Below are 21,839 nucleotides of genomic sequence, written 5' to 3'. Positions count from 1 at the left end.
ATTCACTAATAGCCATTACATTGGCCAACATCTTAAATTAATTTGTTTACAATTAACTAAATTATTTTTTAAAAAACACCAAATTTGTTATATTTAATTTGAACATGTGGTTTGGTCCAGTCATTTGAATCAATCATTTTTTTTAATTTAAAAGTTGATTTACATCGATCAAAAGTGTCTGCTTACTGTGTCAAAAGCTTTTCAGTAGACCTTACATTGAATGCTGTAAATTTCTTATATCTTATACACTAACATGAGAGGCGGACATAGGGCGTATTGTGAAATTATATACTCAGAAAAATGTATGTGGCGTACTTAAAAACATAGGTTACATGTGTAAATAATGTAGTTTTAGGACTTAACGTACAGAAAATGTATAACTGAAAAAAGTACATTTTATACATACTTTCCGCATACATGTTTCGAATAAACGTACTTTTTGTACGAACGAAAGAACTGTATATAGGTGGTCAGGATCTCACATACAGATATATGCATGTAACATACAACTGGCGTATGTAACATACGTATACGTATGTGATATATGGAAGACTGTTAGATGTCATACATCCTGCAACGGCATGATGTAACATCTAAGCGGGGAATGTCTGTAGCATATGGATAACGTATGCTCCGTGCAGGTTTCTGTAGTAAACAAAATGATTCCGTATAATTGTACAATATACCGCTGTCCGGATAATGGACTTTTCTCAGTGTATTAATTAATAAGAATTTGCGTCCGGTGAAGGAGAATATTAGAAGTTCGAAAAATTATATATACTCACCTTATCAAGCTTCCTTCCTTCCCTCCTTTATTTATTTATTTATTTATTTACAAATAAGATAAACAGCTGTTCTTGTTATGCTACGTTGAATTTTTATCATGCTGCTTACATAGACTATTGCAACAACCGAAAGTGATCATTCTCTATTCGTTTACAAATAAAAGCTGTTTTCAAGAGGCTTATTTTGGACTTTTTGTTAAACTTACAAACTGTCTCTGCTGTACACAAATCTACTTTGAGAAAAGTTATAAAAATTTACAACTTTTTACGTTTCATACTATATATAAGAAATGAAATTTTAATACGTTAGAAACTACGTAATTTAAAAATGTTTGAAATGGGTAACAGCATCAATTTCCAGTAATAATTGTAAACTTTTGTAATTTTATTCTGTATGTGACCACATAAAGAAGATTTTAATTTTGATCGTTTTACGGTTAAAAATATTTTGTGAAATGTAACGGAAACTCTGAAGAGACCTTCTTTGCAAATTTCTTAATATTGATCGATGGAGGTAAAGAATATGTTTAATGTTCGTACTTGAAATCCAAAATGTAGTTTGGCTACTACGTACACTATGTGATCAAAAGTATCTGGACACCCCAAAAACATACGTTTTTCATATTAGGTACATTGTGCTGCCACCTACTGCCAGGTACTCATTATCAGCGATCTCAGTAGTCATTAGACATCGTGAGAAAGGAGAATGGAGCGCTCCGCGGAACTCACGGACTTCGAACGTGATCAGGTGATTGGGTGTCACTTGTGTCAGAAGTCTGTACGCGAGATTTCCACACTCCTAAACATTCCTAGTTCCACTATGTCTGATGTGATAGTGAAGTAGAAACGTGAAGGGACACGTACAGCACAAAAGCGTACAGGTCGACCTCGTCTGTTGACTGACAGAGACCGTCGACTGTTGAAGAGAGTCGTAAAGTGTAATAGACAGACATCTATCCAGACCATCACACAGGAATTCCAAACTGCATCAGGATCCACTCCAAGTACTATGACAGTTAGGCGTGAGGTGAGAAAACTTGGATTTCATGGTCGAGTGGCTGCTCAAAAGCCGCACATCACGCAGGTAAATACCTCGCTTGGTGTAAGGAGCGTAAACATTGGACGATTGAACAGTGGAAAAACGTTGTGTGGAGTGACGAATCACGGTACACAATGTGGCCATCTGATGGCAGGGTGTGGGTATGGCGAATGCCCGGTGAACGTCATCTGTCAGCACGTGAAGTGCCAACAGTAAAATTCGGAGGTGATGATGTTATTGTGTGATGATGTTTTTCTTGGAGGGGGCTTGCACCCCTTGTTGTTTTGCGTGGCACTCTCACAGCGCAAACCTACATTGATGTTTTAAGCACCTTCTTGCTTCCCACTGTTGAAGAGCAGTCCGGGGATGGCGATGGCATCTTTCAACACGATCGAGCACCTGTTCATACTGCATGGCCTGTGGCGGAGGGGTAACACAACCACGACGTCCCTGTGATGGACTGGCCTGCACAGAGTCCTGACTTGATTCCTATAGAACACCTTTGGGATGTTTTGGAACGCCGACTGTGCCAGGCCTCACCAACCTACATCGATACCTCTCCTCAGTTCAGCACTCCGTGAAGAATGGGCTGCCATTCCCCAAGAAACCTTCCAGCACCTGACTGAAAGTATGCCTGCAAGGGTGGAAGCTGTTATCAAGGCTAAGGGTGGGCCAACACCATGTTGAATTCCAGCAGTACCGATGGAGGACGCCACGAACTTCTAAGTCATTTTCAGCCGGGTGTGCGGATACTTTTGATCACATAGTGTATGTATAAAATTATAGTACTTACTTAATTTCTTAATGACTGAAAATTCTGAAATTAAGGTTACTTTTATTAATAAACATATTAAAATACACACACACACACACACACACACATATATATATATATATATATATATATATATATATATATATATATATATATATATATATATATATATATATATATATATATATAATATGTGTGTGTATTTTGTATGTATGTAGATAAATAAAAAATATCACACAACTAGATACGTAAGCACAAAAAAAAATCCTGGCGATACAAGTAGTTAATGGAGAAATGATCCCAATAAATTTCTTTAAATTGGAAGCATTTCATATGTCAATGAAAAAAAAAAAAAAAAAACACTGGTAGCGATTAGTCTTTGAAAAAGACGAAATTCGTGGAGTAAAGTTCTGACCCATTAAGCCCCTATTCTACAACTGTTTCAAATTCAAGAACTTTATTATTCCTCTTGTTTACCTTCATTTTTAATATTCCCGCGTAAACAACAACTTGCGTGTCTCTTCACTCCTTTCATTTTTCATACCTTTATTCTCACCGTCATGATTAAAAGGATTGGTTAGAAAAACGTGAATAATTAACCAAACTCATCATCAAAATGCCGAATACGTACGTATTTAAGACTGTGACCGTTTCTGATTTTGAAAACGCTGTTGTGTACACTGTAAGTCATTACTCGGCAGCATGTATGTCACATCGTCATTAAGAAATCATATATAATAGTTTTTTTTTTTTTTTAAGTAATAAGTAAAAACTTGTTCTAACTCTTATTGAAACATTTGGATTGCGGGCGCAGCGAGCAAGAAAATTTTTAACAAATCTATTTTAATTTCCAATACTTTCCTTTCTTCTTGCTTCTTCGGCACCCTCTTGCTATCAGCGCCCGGGGCAACCGCCCCGCTGGCCCCCCAACCTAGCTACGACTCTGATGAGAACTATTCTAAATATAAAGCAATCTATTCTACAGTTGCTAAATGGATAAGGAATAACACAAGCACTTATATATTTAAAAATTAGTTGTATTTAATGTAAAGTATTTTTTATCTTAAAAAGATATTTTAACTTTCAAAAACTTCTTATTATGAGCAAATGTACTATCCAATGTAATGTAGCATGGTGCATTAATATCGTTACTGTTAGAACAAATGCTATGCTTCAAAGATTGTGAAAGAAAACAGGAGAGTGAATTAGTTGCCGCATTTCATATTAGTAAAGTACAACAATACAATTGATATTGTTTTCATTTGGTTATGTTATATTCCAGATTAAGTGTTAATTCGTTTTCTAAATATAAAATTTTAATTATTCTAGACATTCTTTGTAACTTTAAAATAGCTTGTCAAGTCACACTTCCAAATTAAAACTTGGTTTGTTTGTACTTGGAGACGGTTGACTTTCCTTCTTTTTGTTGACCCTTTCATTAAGGACTAGATTCTACAAGAGCAGCAGATGTGCTGAGCATATATTACCCAATAGCAGTGCGCGAATTAGGTTGTGTATATTTGAAGGGGGATAAAATAGTTCCTAACAGGAGATAGTTGATTGCTTTGTGAGGGACCAATGTTTCAATTTGCTGCTTTTGGAAGGGATTAAAACAAAATAGAAGGGAATTCCGGCCCGGGATTCGCACCCTGCCCTAAAGGCATGAGTGCCACAAGCTGGATGGTAGGCCCTGGTTCCATGAGATATGTTACGCCACAGAGGGTAGATTTCTTTATTTCTTTATTCGAGAAATCTAACAAATTTAGTGAGAAAATTTATTAAATTGAATTACTGCTTTCGCAAAATCATGGATTTAGCTTTTGTTTTTCTTTCTTTCTTTCTTTCTTTCTTTTTTTTAATCTGTCTGATTTAACTTTGTTAAAACATTCTATGGGAATTTTCACATTCTGATACTATGAAAAGAAATAAAAAGTACTCCTACATTGAATATCACTTGCTAGTCCAAATGTTTTTATTTTGTTCTTTCTTTTTATTCGTTTCCTTAATAGCATAATGTTTATAGGACCAGCATTTAAAACATAGATCTGTCCTGTTCAAACAACTTGAGCAAACTGGAAAACGACCGCGTGCTGAAACAACAGGCAAAAGGAAGAGCGAAAACTGACCGCTTCTTTTTATTTTTCTTTTACGCGCCTATTTTTACGCTAGGTGTATGGGCCAACTTACGGACCGAAATTTACGACATCATTTTACGGACCGAAAATGCGCGCTGAAAATACGCTAGTGTATGTTGGCCTTTAGATAATAGGTGATTCCGTCAGGCGTTTTTCCCGTTCAAAAAATGACATCTCTCGAATGTAGTGGTTCCCAACTTGTTTACGTGGCGCCCCTATACAGTGGAGGCGCTACAGAGGAGCGAGAAGGGGTGACAGCCACCCCAATATTTTTTCTCGCCCCATTTTCGCCCCCCATTTTTCTGTGCACAACCGATAATAAAAATATTCTAACCAAAGTAAGTGTGGTTGCCCCGCCTCCCCAAAATTTTTCTTCTCTCCCCTCTTGCCCCCCTTATATTACGAGCTTAGCGCCGCTACTGCCCCTACATATTTCTCGCTCCCTTCTTAAAGCATCCATACTTTAACCCCCTTACGCCCCCTCCTTATTAGTGTACGTACTTTTTGTCTGCCCCCCACTGTGATTTCAAATGTAGCATTACATTCTCAAATTCTTTTACTTCTTCTAGTGCTGGGGGCATGGTGGGTCAGTGGTAGAGCGCTTACGTCTGGTGCTTGAGGTCTCTGATTCGATCCCCGACAAAGTAAGTTTGTGGTGGACAGCACTGTGATCGTGAGTTTTCTCGGGATTCTCCCGTTTCCTCCCACTTTCTCATTCCACCAATTCTTCCATTATCATTCACTTGCTTTAATTATAATCTCCCTTAACCTAACGGGAATAATCGTGGGACGTTAAACTAAAAGATTTCATTTTTCTCCTAGTACTACTACCACCAACTACTATTACTACTACTACTACTACTACTACTACTACTACTAATAATAATAATAATAATAATAATAATAATAATAATAATAATAATAATAGCCATATTTTCATCAACTTATATTTATTTCCCCTCAAGACATACCGTTCTAGAGCAATATATATTTACCAGTGTTGATATTAATGAACTCAATAGTTATTTTGTGTTTGTACTGTATTTAATTTACGAATTACAGTTTATTTCTGTCAGTAGATTTCGTTCTTCACCGTTGCTCGCTCTTCACACTGCCACTGCTCTAATCTATTCGGAGGATGTATACTACAGGGGCTGCAAAGGGTGAAGTCTCTATTTTTTAAAATCCTTTTCTTCTTAATTTCTGTTGTATCCAGTGGCGTAGCGTTATCACACTGTAAAGAGGACCCGGATGATGTGCTTGGCTGTCAAAACAGAGTGCTGATATACGTATTGCTAAAAAAAAAAAAAAAAAAAAAGCTAGTAGGCCTAGTAAAAGTGTATATTATGATACGTTTCGCGCTGCTGAAAACAAGAAATGAATTAAATACTAATCGCAGCAAAAGTAATACTCAAGGGGTAGTAATCAGTAAAGAATAGGGTTGCCAACTCTGGAAAATAAAGAAAACAGCACCCCCTCAAAATTCCCTGTAATATAGGTCTAAGTGTAAAGTATCTTATAAAGTAAATGGGAATCCATGGAAAAGTATCTTAAAGTATCTTAAAGTATCCATGGGAATAAATGTACTATTGTAAACAAAAGTGCATTAGCACCTGTATTCTGCATATCCTTAGTACATTCACTAAAATAAGCTTAATAAATACATTGTGCTATAAATGAGAAACTGAAATCGACATTCATCATTTTATTGCATTTACCACTTAACTGCCACTTCTTTAAAATTACCGAAACAGATGAACAAAAGTATATTAATCTTTACGTGATATTTTGGATTTGGAAAATGAAATTTATTCTTTAAACTTATAGTTCAGCTACAGGAAATTGCTTTAAGAAGGCGTTTTCCACTCTCAATAAATGTATAAAATTCCTTACAAGTAAATTTCAGTTTTTTCCCTGTCATCTCTTTCAAAATATCTAAACTGATGAACAAAATATATTAATCGTTGATAGATGGTGAAAGGTGACAGTTTTGGATTTACAGATTGAAAGTTACTTTTTAAATTTATAGTTCAAACTAGATTAAATTGCTTGGAACTAGATACAAATTTGAAAAAAAAAAAGTCATAAAGGGGCTGGTAAAAAGTTGGCACCGGTCACCGGCTGCGATCAAAATAACAGCAATATATCCGGCTAGGCCGGTGAAAAACTGGCCAGTTGGCAACCCTAGCAACGAAAAGGGTCACAACTTTCATCTCACTTCTCAGACTTGGTCTGACTCGAACGATGACCCAGAAGCACCCAAAACAATAGCATTACTGAGGAATTTTATAGTGGACTAATGATCTCCATTAATCGAGGTTCAATATTCACGTCTTTGATTTGACATTTCTAAATCAAAGTGCCATGTTTTGCGTATTTCAAATATAATTTTGATGTTTATTAGTCTTCCTATGCTGAAAAGTAATGCAGTGGCTTTGAACACATTGCACAGTACAAAATAATAATAATGACAATAGTAACATAACATTGTGTAGACTTAGTGGTACTTCTTATATCTACACAAGTTTTATAGGCACGTTCAATTTGACGATCCTTCTCAAGAAAGAAAAAAAAAATTAGCTTTACTTTACTGTGTTTCTCACATCCTTATACTCTGATAGACTTTGTAGTTAGCTTTCAGTGCAATGCTTTGACAGATAGGAGCTTCATATACGTATATTCTCCATGTATATGATGATGTTTCGCCACACCGGCTCACACTCCGGTTCATGAGTATGTCCGGGTCACCACTGGTCCGGAGTCACGGGTCACGCCGTTTCATCTCGGCTAGTAAGTATACACATTAAAAACTACATTTTTATAAATGAGGAAATTGCTTTTATTATAATACAAATTTATCTCTTGATTGTTATGAGCAGCGTCGAATATTCTATAAGATATGGATCAATCGACCTAGTTTATGAAAGGAAATTATTGAAATAAGAAGAGCACTTATACGTTTATGTCCAAAACTTAAGGGAATGTGCGAATAAGAATGATAATAATGAACAATCTACACAAAAGTGTTTCTGCTCGCCCAGAAGCGTGGAATAGACAGCTGTAGACAAACAAACGCTTGCAATGACAAATGAGCACTAAAAAACCTGGCTGAATCATATGCGTCACCATCTGTTGACTGTCACAAGTTCGGGTTTTGTTGGCAGAGATGTTCAATATTGAGTGTGGTTCCGCAAATAGCTATGCAGGCTGCATACAGTGCATTTACACTACAACTTAGAACATTAAGCAGTTCCTGTGGTGAAACATTCATCTGTTGCATGTAGAAGCACTCTGCGTAGTTTAGCAAATGAGAGAGCTGCGATGTTGCGACCTCAATATACTGATTCACGTCAGTACCTGACACCTGCTCATCTGCAGGCGCTGTAATGTATCTGTTCATTACCATACGGCAATGTCGCGTAACGCAATTCATTTCATTTCCCTAGCCCTCATGCCGTCGAGTGTCTTCCACGCTTTTAGTACAGAAAGATAACGTATGGTGAAAAAAATGCACAAAGTTTGCAACACTGCAGACTCTGGCAACAGTGAACTCTGGCACACGATATGAGCTATACAGGAAGAGTAGTGTATCTGTCATGTATTAGCAAGTGCAGGAGAAGAATGACGCAGAACGAAATGAGTCTGGCGTTAAATGAGGAATAACGTCGTAAAATAATCGTGCAATATTGGAAAGACAATCCGAATGTTAATAAATGAGAGCTTGTGAAATACTTCCAGACTGTAGGACATTCAAGATGAACGGTGTATAATATTGAGTCGAAAGTAGAGAAGGGTATGAACGTAGAAAGGAAGGTCAGCAGTGGACGGAATCGATGTTAAGTGATCCCAAAGTATTGAGACAACTTTTAGGAGCTACTGCAGATAAGGTGATAAAATCGTACCGGGAACTTGGTAGAAAATGTCGCTGTGATAAAAGTACAGTGAAGGACGCTTTACGAAAATGGGAATTACCAGACCTAAATGCAAAACCATTCCGAAGGTTACGGAATGCCAAGTTGTGGTTCAAAAACAACGTTTACCAAACGTTTATTGCTACAAATGATGTAGTGTGCAACATGGAAGATGAGACGTATGTTACATTAGACGGTCACAAGTGGCAGCCTAGAACGTACTACGATCCACTGATTGGTGATATGCCTGATTTAGTGCGTTTTTCTGCGAAATCAAAATATTCACAAAATACACGGTGTATGTTGCTATGGCTTGCAATGAGTGAAAAGAGACTCTCTAAACCGCCGTTTTTCACCACCGATCGTGAGCTAAACACTGAACGGTATGTGAAGTTCTGTCTGTCGAAAGTTAAACAGTTTATCAACACGTATCATCGTGGAGACAATGTGGTGTTTTGGCCTATATAGCCAGTTGCCACTACGCTACAGCAAGTCTTGCAGCCATGGCACACTACAGTATACACTACATACCCAAAGATCAAAATCTTCCTAATGTTCCTCAACTTCGGTGTATTGAGGATTGTTGGTCAAATTTCAAGAGACAAGTGTATGCCGATAATTATCAGCCAACATCCGTTGCAGATCTTATCCAACGGACCCGTAAATGCTTGAATGAAATTGATACATCGTGTTTCGCGTCATTCATGCAAAAAGTTCCCCACATTTGTCGCAAGGCCAGCAGATATGGCATAAATATGTTTGTACATTAAAGTTCAGATGTCATTCTTGTTTATCAATCAAAGAACACAATAAAATTGCGGATGTTCAGTGTGACATATGGATTAAAATTCTTGTGCAAACTTTTTTCACCATACGTTACTCCAGGAAAATTTGACATTGTGACACCTGAATCTTATATGTCCCTATTGTAACTTATAGATAATTCGTTTTTACAAAGAAGAATATTAATTCATCCGAAAGTAGAGCTAATTTGTAGATTATCTAATTGAAATATCCAAAATATATCAATGGAATGTTTTCTCAGAATAGAGATTCTCCCGGGATCTCCTTAAATACGCCCCCGGGATCTCCTTAAATACGAACCTTGATAATCCTGCACGCTAGGGATTAGCGCTTGAGAATAATTCTAAAGTTGAGTAAACGTAAACAATTAATTATCAATATACAATAATTAATTAATTACCCTTTCCTTCCTCTGGGAATGAATTTCGAGTAACGCCTATACTCGTACAAACACGTGTTTAATTTCTAATTAAGAATTTGTATGTCAAATGTCACTTCTGTAACTTTGGCATTGCTAGTGTCAACACGTTTCCAGTTCATCCTTTGAAAAACTCATTTTCCCTTCTCTACCTTCGGAGTTTAATTTTGAGAAACACTCAAACACGTGTTAGTTTATTTTCTAAAAGTGTATGTCTTGAATTTAATGTATTTAAGTTCACTGACGTCAGCATTCCATAGTTTATTACTGTTATTTGTAATAAAATAACAATCCGTTGTTCTTTCAGATAATCAGCATCTCCAAAAGTTCTTTTTTATTTTATTTTATTTTATTTTTAGTCCTCTGCCTACATTATAGAAAAAAGGTATATTTCAAATTATGAATTATTGTTCATACCACCTTCAGTTGGGCGAAATAACTGGTAACAAACAAAACAAAAAACTTGATACATTTCTACTCTGTGTGTCCTACTACTAAAAAACAAGAAGAAAAAAATAGTATTACAGGTGTGTGTATCGATCACGAAAGTCCCGAAATCAGAAAACAATCATGAAAGTCAAGAAATTTAGCTTTTGGATCATCACGTTTTTTTAAAATCTGAATAAGTATAGACTGAAAAAAATTCTGTTCTATGAAACGTCAAAATTGAACACCAAAAATGTCTATGGTCGGCTTTAGACGCTACCAAATCGCAAGCAAAACACGCTTTTATCGCATACATGAAAATTCGGCCTAATTCGCACCCAAATTCGCTCTTCGAGGATATTACGAAATTTTATGGTTTGATAAAGAAAAGTCACGAAATTTCATTTTGGAATTTTAGTAGACACTCTGTATTACTATTTTTAAAAATCTGTCTTCAACAGTGCCAAGGGCGCCCATCAGGGGGGCAAGGTGGGGCGCTTGCCCCCCCCCCCCTTTAGAGGAAACTATGCTTCAGAAGATCGAAAACCCAATAGATATTTTAGAATAGTCACCGCAAAATTTGAGACTACATTTGAAATGTCGCTTATACTTGCCCCCTTGGAAACCACAACATGGGCGCCCTTGAACAGTGCCTTATAGTTTGGAAACATGTAAAATATCAGGTGAGAGTAGTTTCGCAAAGCAGCAAATGTCGTTGATTTTTCCCGAAACATATAAAAATGGTGTAAACATAGTGGTAATTATTTGAGCGCACGAATAAGATACCAGAATTCAGTGGCGAATTTCGGCTACAATTAATGCATAAATGAAAGAAAGTGTTTGCGATAATCAGCAAACGCTAAAGTTTTTTTTTTTTTTCGTTATAAAAAAAAGAACATATAATGTAAAATGAAAATGAAATGAAATCTCAGTTTAGCGTCCGACTATTATACCCCTTAGGATAAAAGAGATTGAGGCAAAGACTGATGATGGAAGAATTGGTGGAATGAGAATGAGGAGGAAACGAGAGTACCCCGAGAAAACCCATGGACACTATGTTGTCCATCACAAACTTACTTGGACGGAGATCGAACCAGGGACCCCACGCCCAGAGGTAAGCGCTGTACCATTGAACATAGTTTGAAACGTTACAAAGATTGCGAAGAGCAATTCTAAACGAACACCGAGAAAAACTGAGTGCAGAAGTCCTGCCGTTTCATGACAACGCCCAACCGCACTCTTCCAAGCGGACTCAAGAACTCTTGCAGGCCTTTCATTGGGATGTTTTAGACCATCCGCCGTATAACCCGGATCTCGCACCAAGTGCCTACCACTAGTTTCTCCATATGAAGACCTCGCTAGGAACGCAACGCTTTGATGACGCAGACCTTCAGGTTGGCGTGCAGAAATGGTTGAGATCCCAGGCGGTATCTTTTTATGACGATGGAATTCAGAACGCTTGTTCATTGCTATCATAAATGCCTAAACTCGTACGGCAACTATGTCGAAAAGTAGTGTGAGGATGCCATTTTAAAATGTATGTAACAAAAAATATTTACTTTCACTTGTTTTCTTTTTATTCGAAGATGTGTGCTACTTTTTCTGAGAACCCCCTATTACTGTTTTCGTTGTATAGTGTTCAACGTTGGGACGGTTATGTGGTTGATTTCTACCACTTCTGGTTTGAATTTGGAGGTGACGCAGGAGATGGAACATATTCTTGGAACAGTCCATTGATTCCAAACAAGACACGTCTCCGTATCCCTTACCATTTTTGCTCCGATACCTGTCAACAGACAGACGGACGGACAGACAGACATAGCCGTTCTATAAGACTTTCGATACTTATGCATAGGACAGTTTGAAAGCCTAAGAAAACGGGAGCAAAGTAGTCAATGTCAGTGAAAATAGTGGTCAGAATAGTAAAAGCAAAGATGAAAGGTGGACTTCAGTATCGTATGCAAAGGGTTTATCGCCGAAATTCAAACACATTTTTTAGTTTATCATTTTAAACTAGCTTTATCACTCTCTCCAAATCATCTTATAAAAATATGCTAATGAAAGAAGGAAACAGCTTATGTTTTTAAATGCACCAAAACCCTCTATAGATGCGAATTCTAAAACACACAAAGAGTGAAAAAGTGACCGAATGAAGCGGGACTCGAACCCGAGACCTCCGGCATATCGTGCCGATGCGTTAACCTTAACTCCCGAGTTCGAGTCCCGGTCCAGTCCATCACTTTTTTTAACATTTATGTGCTACACTTCTTACAAAAGCTATTTCGTGCAAAAATAATAAATAAATAAAAAGGTAAAAATCCATATGTGTATGAAGTCACTTTCTCATGCGATACAAAGAATAAACCAAATGTTACTTCAATTTAAGAAGGAAAGCAACATACGTAATGGACCTAAAGTATTCTCAGTGTTACATATATTCATTTTTCTTTTTATTACATTCATTACATTATTTTATTTAATTTATGCTTATATCGTTATCTTAGCATTTTATAATTAGAGATGATGGGCCTCTACCCCCTTATCTATACAAGACTGTTAATATTTAATTTTCAGCTAGAAAAGATATTGTTGGCTTTTAATTATAATTTGCAAATTCCAAGTGCTATGTCTTATTTTAAACTTTATAATTAGTTTTCTGATAAGAAATTGGAATTAAATTTTCATTTATGAACTATAAAAATTTCACTTGAAATAATTCATTAAAATTTCATTGGTAAATGAAAACAGGTTATGACACACGCCACACCCGCAAATATATCCCTGCGTTCAAGGTCACGTGAGGCATTTTAGTTGTGAATCCATGACTGCATTTTTTTTTTAAATATTTTCATCTTTGGATTTTGTTCGTGACTCCTTCAACTTTCAAGTAAAAAGTTTTTTTTTTTTTTTTTTTTTAGGGTTAAGCCGGTCAAAGGGTTACGCCCTTTCTTCGGGATTAAAAATACTCCCCCGTATCTAATCTTAGTGTTCTCTGCTGTAATCCCTCCATTGCAAGCGGAAGATGTAGATGTTTAACAAAGACACATATTTTAAAGTATGTGTACTTTAAATAAATTACTTATTAAATAGATCTTTTTTCATAAAGTTTATTTTCTAAAATTATTGTTCAAAGCCTTTGCATTTTAATAAGCCTTCTCCAAAATCAATGAAAATGAATTATGCTGCCATCTTTGGAGTTCTTTTAAACTATACGTTAGTGGGCGTTTATATGTTTGTGGCCAATCCGTTCAACAATGAGATCTCGGAAACTACAGACTCTAGAAAGATGACGTTTTCACTGATCGATTGCAAATTTTGCTTAGATTGCCCAGTTCTAATTGAATATTAAAAAAAACACATGGCCATTGTTTCTTTATTACATTTTTACGGGTACACTGGAAGTGTTGAAATGAAAAGAAAAACTAGAGCATCATATCCTATGGATTATACATTCCAACACCACATGTTTGTATACAGGGGTTGCAAACTGCTCAGGCGTTTGTTTCATGACCAAATGACAATGAAAAACGAAGGATAACCAATTCTTCAGTCTAAGAAGAATCTTTATTGTCTGGAGTGTTTTGCCCAATGAACACCATATATCACTGATATTATCATTAATTGTGTATGTAATGTATTTGCTTATTACATACTGCATGCAGGAAGAAAGGAAACACTGATCATACATGAATTAAAAAGTCCAACCGGAAGTGCGCTCAAATCTTGTGAACGGTGTGAAATATTGAAAAAGTAATCGACAAAATCTCCCCTTTATGGTATCACTTGCCAATTTTTATCAAGACGTCTTTCACTTGTGTCTGTAAAGGGACATGTACAGATGTGAGGAATAACAAGGAGATTCATGCTCATATGTGAATGATGCGCTTTGTAGAGAGCGCAGGTTCAGCTAGTCTATATATTTAAAATGCCAGGTTTATATGTTTGTCCGCAATCCTGTCGATAATAAGATCTCGATAACGACAAGTGCTAGAAACGTGCCGTTTTCACTGATCGATTCCAAATGTTGTGTAGATTGTCCAATTCTCATTCAAATTTTCAAAAACCGTATCGTTATTGTTCTATTCAACATTTTAGGGATCGTTTTGAGCCCATAAGATTAACATTGTTGCAGGTCGAAACTACGGGTTAGGTAACCAGTAGAGAAGTTACGTAAGGCGGGTTGACGGACATTGCAGGCGCTTTGCTTAAATCTGAATGGCAAAACCTATTGCATGCTGGCAACCCCAAAGGCCTCAAGAGACGCAATGAGGCGTACTCGGAATGATATGGATTTGTTAGAAGAAAAAAATATTTCCGCTTGATATTGTGTTACTTTTACAAATTTGCTACAAACTCACTCCAGCATTTATACATAGCAATTCACTTCCTTTCTGAGTCTTCTATCCTTTACTTGTGTGAGTAAGGAGAGATGCACGGTGGGAAGGAGATTCCTGGTCATAACAGAACGATACGCTGAGTAGACAGCGCAGGTTCAGCTAGTATTTGTTTAAGCATTTATCATAGCGTAGATGTAATACATGACTTTCTGGACGGACCTTGTAGTTATGCAATTATTCAAGGACTTAGTTGTTCAGGCAATCGGTAAGCGCAGGTAGCGGTATCTAGTAGCGTGATGGACTGACTGAGACGTTTCCCATTTATTTTTATAATAACGAGTCTAATATTTGACTAAGCAAACGAATTAAAGAAAGAGAGTGTGAAAACAAAAAAAAAAAATATATAATTAATATTTTTTCTTATTTCTTTTATTTTTAGCATTGTTTGCTGCTGTAGAACATGGCCAAGTGGACAAAGCACGAACTATTTTAGAATCAACGGACGTAGATGTAAATAGGTGAGTTCATTTATTTGATTTTTAAACACCTTCACCATTAACTCTATGCGCTGTCCCATATTTTTTCTGCATTGTTTCACTCACACACGTCCACCTAGCAACGCACCCACACATATCACACCCACATGTATGTATATTAAAGAGACTTTACAATTTGGTGTTTGTGCAGCTATGAAGAAATATTATTATTAGTAGATATATAATAATGAAAAGACTTTTTTTGTATGTCACAAACAAGAACAATAATGGAAAACAAAGTAATGAAAAAGTAATTACTTATTTTATATACAGTACAACTTTGTCATTGTACAGATTGTTCTGTCCATACGAATCTTTTAAGGGTCTTCACTACAGCGAAATTAAAGTACCGCTAACTTTAGAGTTTTTCTGTAATATCTTCAAAACAAATAAAAATAGTCGGAAAGCAGAAACGTAGTGAAGTAGATAATACGATTTTGCTTGTGATACCGTTATCACAACTCATCTATCTGCTTTCGATTTGCAACTGTAGAAAGATTTAACATTTTTTTTGCGGGTTCTGTAAATAGCGGCATACCAAAAAGCAGATAGGTGAATTGTGGTAAAGGTATCACATGCAAAATCGTATTGTCTAGTTCACTATGTTTCTGTTTTTCGAATAGTTTTATTTGTTTTGAAGATATTACAGAAAATTCTAAAATTAGCGGTAGTTTAATTTCGCTGTAGTGAAGACCCTTAAGTGCTAAGCCGTTAAGAATGGAAATTAAAATTACACAGTCCACGAAGTGAACCTTCACGTTTTTGACAAAAATACAATAACTTAAATGCCAATCCTTCACGCAAATGTTGATTTTCTAACCCATATTATATTGCAATCAAATGTTACTCGAATCCAGTTCGTTTCTCTATTATAAAAGGAGCATAGTAGCTCAGTGGTACAGTACTTATCTCTCGTGTGTGTGAGGTCCTTGGTTCGATCCTGGACCAAGAGAGTTTGTGGTGAACAACATCGTGTTTCTGGGTTTTCTCACGGTACTCCGGTTTCCTCCTATATTTTCATTCGACTAATTTTTTCATTGTCATTCACTTGTATTAATCATCTCTCTCCCTTAAACGACATAATCGTGGGACGTTAAACTGAAAGATTTCATTTCATTTTTGTGTATTTTGTAAAGGTTCTAAGCGTACACTTCTTCCACTTCTTTCAGTCAAAAAAAAAAAAAGGCGTAGCAAAAAGTATATTTCTGGTAAATATTCTATAAAACAATTAGACGAATCCCTTACTATATTACGGAAACTTGAAACAACTATAGAAATATAGGAGAGAAAAGAGGGAACTGCTTAGATCCCTCGCGTTTTTCCTACTGATCAAGGTTCCGAAGAGTAAGCTTGATCTTGCATCATCAAAGCCTGACACACCTCGTTGTTGTCAGTTCTATCTATGGCCAGTCTTTAGTAATATGATGCGTGGTCCGTACTGGATTGATCTGTTGTTGACAACTTAAAAGTATTTATAGGGAAGGTCGAGTTTTTAGGGATGGGCACGAGCGAGTTTTCTTTGAAACTCGACTCGACTCGACTCGAAACAGACATCTTTGAGCTCGAATCGAGAACTCAGCTCGAAAAATTTCCTCCAACTCAACTTGAATTTGACTCGAGTTTCGAGTTGAGTCGAGCCAAATCGAGCCAAATGCTGTGTGTAGTTCCAAGTACTTTCTTCAAGTATCCTACATAGACAATATAATTATTATCAATGATACTTACTACTACTACTTAATCTTCATCATCATCGTATATTATTATTATTATTATTATTATTATTATTATTATTATTATTATTATTATTATTATTATTATTATTATTATTATTATTATTATTATTATAATAACAACACCGTGTATCAACATCAAAGACAGGTGGTTTGTATCTGAATACAAAAAACTAGTTGACTTCTTACTTCGGTAGTTAACTCTAGGAGGGAAGGACATCGTTCACGAGGTTCTGGGTTTCAGTTCCGGAGGAGCAAGTATTCGAGCTCGAGCCAAAAATTGTTAAAATTTATAGGACGCCGGCCAAACATGTTCAAAATAGTTCGATCCGGGTTTAGGGTTTGTCAATGGCTCGAGCAGATGGCTCACCTGAACCGAGTCTGTGGCTCATCCTAACGGAGTCGACTCGAGCTGTTCGCTCAGTTGAATCGAGCTGAGTCGGTTGACATCACTACCTGGGTTGGGCTTCTTTTTGGGTTTCAGAACTTCAACCTGCAGGTCTCAGTCTTAACGATAAGAACCATATACTTAATTGGTACTCACGACATATGAGGCTGTCTCGTTATAAAAAGTTATTGTCGTCTCGTTAATCGAGACGAGACGAGATGCGAGCAACACTAAAAATATATCATCGTGAGCAACACTAAAAATATTCCACATTACTACTTAGACTTGTCATGGCTTTCGCTTTCCAGTGTAATCAGGCAATAATCTCAGAATGAGTTAAAACGAGCTGAACGAGCGAGCCATTCGACCTCAAAACAGTGACTTGGCGTAGAACTCGACTCGAAAAAGTTACCTTTGAGTCGACTCTAAACTCGACTCTAATTCGCTTCGAGTTTCGAGTCGAGTCGAGTTTTAGCTCGACTCATGCCCATCCCTACGAGTTTTCTAAAGTAGTGATTGCCAACGTGGGCGTTAACGCCCCACAAGGGGCATTCTCGTTTCCAAAGGGGGTGGTTATTTAGGACACGCTTGATATTGCATTACCTATTAGGCTTTTTCTTTATTGAACGAAAGCCATTATGAATTTTACAAATTATCATAAATTTAGACTTTTTTCCAAGTAATAATAATAATAAAAAAATACTGTGGAGTCCCGAAAACTCGGCCTAATGTGGACCGAAGGCTGGCCGAGTTTGTGAAAATGCCGAGTTATCGGGAATGGGGTTAAAACAAGAATAAGTACAAGGATTTCCTCAGAAAATACAGTACTATACTTGTATGTATTGGTTGCTTCAGAATACAACAGAGAATAAACTGCCCAATTACCCTTAAACAAAGGAAAAGTACGTACTTTATAAAGGCATAGAGACTTTACTTATACATGAAAAAGAAAATTAATGAATACGCACTGTATAATAATTTACTGCCAGTGTGTGACCGAGTTATCCGGATTGCCGAGTTTTAGGGATTCTATTGTAATAGGTTGATTATAATACGCACAGATTCCTTTTTTAAAAATCGGACAAAGAAGCGCTCGATGGCACTTTTATTTTCAAAAGTGAGGAGGGGAAGCGTAAGTTTAAAAAAAATACCCCGGGTACCCTGGGTCTTAGCTCTAAGAGAATGGAAGAAAATCTAATATACACGGTGTTTAAAAACAACACCAACAACGTTTGAGAGGTGATTCCTGACACTAAGATAAGACAAAAAGTATAAACCACCTTGGGTGCACAAATCCGTCATTTCGGAGTTAGACCTATAGGCTGCCGAAAATATGAGAAAATGAACTTTAAAGGTATAGAGCGTGAATACTATGGGTCCTACCGTAATCAGGTCAAAACTTCACTTAGGAACTAGTATATGCCTTATCCAAATATCCATGTTTCCGAAACTTGCGGTACTTCCGCAACAATTTTTATAGCGATAGTTGGTGAGTACTTAAATTTATATGCCTGGAGCTACACTCCCTCGATACAAATTGTTACGTGAGTACCGCAGGATTCGGAAACATAGATATTTGGATAGGGCACAACTAGTTCCTAAGTGGACCTTTAAATTTCCCTTTTTTTTATGTTTTTGGCAGCCTGTAACTCTGAAATGAAGGATTTCTGCACCCAAGGTGGTCTATAATTTTTATCTTATCTTAGTGTCAGGAACCACCATTCAAACGTTGTCGATGTTGTTTTGAAACACCCTATATATTTCCTTAGCTTCAACAGGGAATCATATTTTGAGTTCAAAGAGTTTGAGTCAACATCTTATTGTACGACAGGTGTTGCAAATTATGTCTTTGGCATTGCACTATGATGTGTTAAATCATCTCTCTGTGTCTGTGACGTCATTTCCATATTCCTCTCTCCCACCCTTGTCCTTGACGAAGCCTTCATAGGTGTGACAGACAGGGCATGGCTTTCCGGCCACAAATTGAAAATGCATTATGGGAGTTGGAATTTCTCTTTCTGTATTGGAAGCCAAACACAAGCCAGCTTCAATGAAACAAATGACGAATTCCCCGCCCTAACTTTCTCGGATTCTGTAATAATATGGCCAAATACACTTCCATCAATCAGCTATTTCTGTCTGAATTTTTCTGGAAAAAAATGGGATATGCTAGTATATTATATGTTTGAGAATTATATACAGTCCTTATATCTGAAATTTGAACAATTTCGTTACGAGCCATTTTCAAGAAAATAGGAACTTTCTCAAGTTCGTCCCAGTAAAACAACGTTATTTTTGAGTATGTAACGGCCAACCATTCTATACTTCCTTATTTCTACTGTATTTCTTAAATTAAATCTTATCATTGTTAAATTATTCCGACTATTTATTTTTGAAATACTTGTTCAGAAATATTCACAAAAGCCTCGGACAAGGACTGATAACTTGGCACGACCTCAGCAAAAGAAAATGGACATGAGATTTGGAACATGGAATATTAGGAGTCTCTATAAGGCAGGCGCGTTAAAATCCGTAACGAGTGAGTTAGAGAAATACAGGATGGACTTAGTAGGAGTTCAGGAAGTTAGGTGGGAAGGAAATGGATCTGAGAATTCCGGAAATTTTACGTTCTTTTACGGGGAAGGAAATAAAAATCACCAGTTAGGAACAGGGCTTTTCGTTCATAAACGTATATTGCCAGCAATTGAACGGGTTGAATTTGTCACTGACAGACTTTCTTGTATTACTCTTAAGGGACGGTGGTGTGACATTATTGTTTTAAATGTACATGCCGCAACTGAAGATAAGGATGACGATATAAAAGACAGTTTTTACGAAGAAGTGGAACGGATATTTGGCCAACTCTCGCGATGCCATATGAAAATTCTATTAGGGGATTTCAATGCGAACGAGAGGATATTTTCAAACCGATTATAGGGAACGAAAGTCTGCATAAGGAAAGTAATGACAACGGTGTTAGACTTGTGAACTTCGCAACATCCAAAAACTTAATCGTGAAGAGTACAAAATTCCCACATCGGGACGTTCATAAATACACTTGGACATCACCAGACGGGAAAACACATAATCAAATTGATCACGTTTTAGTAGATAGAAGAAGGCAATCTAGCATAATTGATGTCCGGTCGTTTAGAGGGGCTGATTGTGACACTGACCACTACCTGGTAGCAGCGATAATACGAGAGAGGTTATCGTTGAATAAAGGTAATATTCATTGTCCGAAAACGGAGAGATTCAATTTAAAGAAATTAGAAGAGAGCCAGGTAAGAGAGAAATACCAGATTGAAGTTTCGAATAGATTCTCGGCTTTAGAAGATTCGGAGTGCACTAGTGTTAAGAATACCTGAATTGAAATTAGAGATAGCATTAAAATTTCAGCAAAAGAAAAATTGGGACACGCGGAAATACGTAGGAACAAACCATGGTTCGACCAGGAATGCATAAAACTAGCATAGAAGAGAAAACAGGCAAAATTACGCTGGCTACAAAATCCGAATGAAATAACTACACGAAATTTCGTAGATATCAGACGGGAAACTTCCAAAACTTTTAGAACAAAGAAACGCGATTTTCTGAAAGCTAAAATTAAGGAACTTGAAGATAATAGTAAAAATAAAAACATCCGGGACATGTATAAGGGAATTAACGAATTTAAGAAAGGCTATCAACCTCGTGCTTATATATTAAAGAAATCTGACGGTACAGTTCTTACTGACACGGATAGCATCTTAAATAGATGGAAAGATTTCTTTGACGATTTGCTTAACACGCAGCCAAAAACTAGTGTTCGTGGAGAAAAGGAGGTACACACCGCAGAACCGTATATTCCAGAACCCAACCGAATAGAAGTAGAAACCGCTATAAAGAAATTAAAGAAACACAAATCTCCGGGTGTAGATGAGATTCCGGCTGAGTTAATTTTAGCCGGAGGCGAAAAATTGTGGAACAAGATACACAAACTCATTCTCCTTATCTAGAACAAGGAAGAATTGCCACAAGAGTGGAAAGAATCAATCATTATTCCAATTCACAAGAAAGGCGACAAAACTGACTGTAATAATTATCGAAGCATTTCTCTTCTGTCAACATCCTATAAAATCCTTTCAAATATTCTATTAGAAAGACTGACCCCATACGCAGATGAAATTATTGGAGATTATCAGTGCGGATTTAGACGAAATCGATCAACTATCGACCAAATATTTACCGTTCGCCAAATACTCGAAAAAAAGTGGGAATACAATACCCCGGTACATCAACTATTTATTGATTTTAGAAAGGCGTACGACTCGGTTAGGAGAGAAATATTATACAACGTTCTTACAGAACTTGGAATACCGAGAAAGCTAATTAGATTAATTAAGATATGTTTAAATGAATCCCAAAGTAAAGTCCGGGTAGGAAAATTTTTGTCCACGAGCTTTCACGTCGAAAATGGCCTGAAACAAGGAGATGCGTTGTCGCCATTATTATTTAACTTCGTTCTGGAATACGCTATAAGGAAAATCAAAGATAGCAACCAGGGCCTAGAGTT

General features: G+C 36.7%; 1 protein-coding gene across 3 annotated transcripts in view; it reads left to right on the top strand.

The window, feature by feature from the left end:
* The window catches only part of wake (ankyrin repeat and fibronectin type III domain containing protein wide awake), an 865,293-nt gene that overhangs the window by 796,817 nt on the left and 46,637 nt on the right, over nucleotides 1–21,839 (top strand). For all 3 annotated transcript variants that reach the window (XM_081732239.1, XM_081732238.1, XM_081732240.1), the window contains one exon: nucleotides 15,070–15,148. In XM_081732239.1, the coding sequence (XP_081588365.1) occupies nucleotides 15,070–15,148 (79 nt within the window). The remainder of the gene's footprint in view (nucleotides 1–15,069; nucleotides 15,149–21,839) is intronic.

This window comes from Thermobia domestica, chromosome 11 (genome assembly GCF_964235325.1).
Source record: "Thermobia domestica chromosome 11, izTheDome1.hap1.1, whole genome shotgun sequence".
Taxonomy (NCBI): Eukaryota; Metazoa; Arthropoda; class Insecta; order Zygentoma; family Lepismatidae; genus Thermobia; species Thermobia domestica.
Note: the sequence above shows the minus strand (reverse complement) of the source record. Positions and strands in the feature narration are given on the sequence as shown.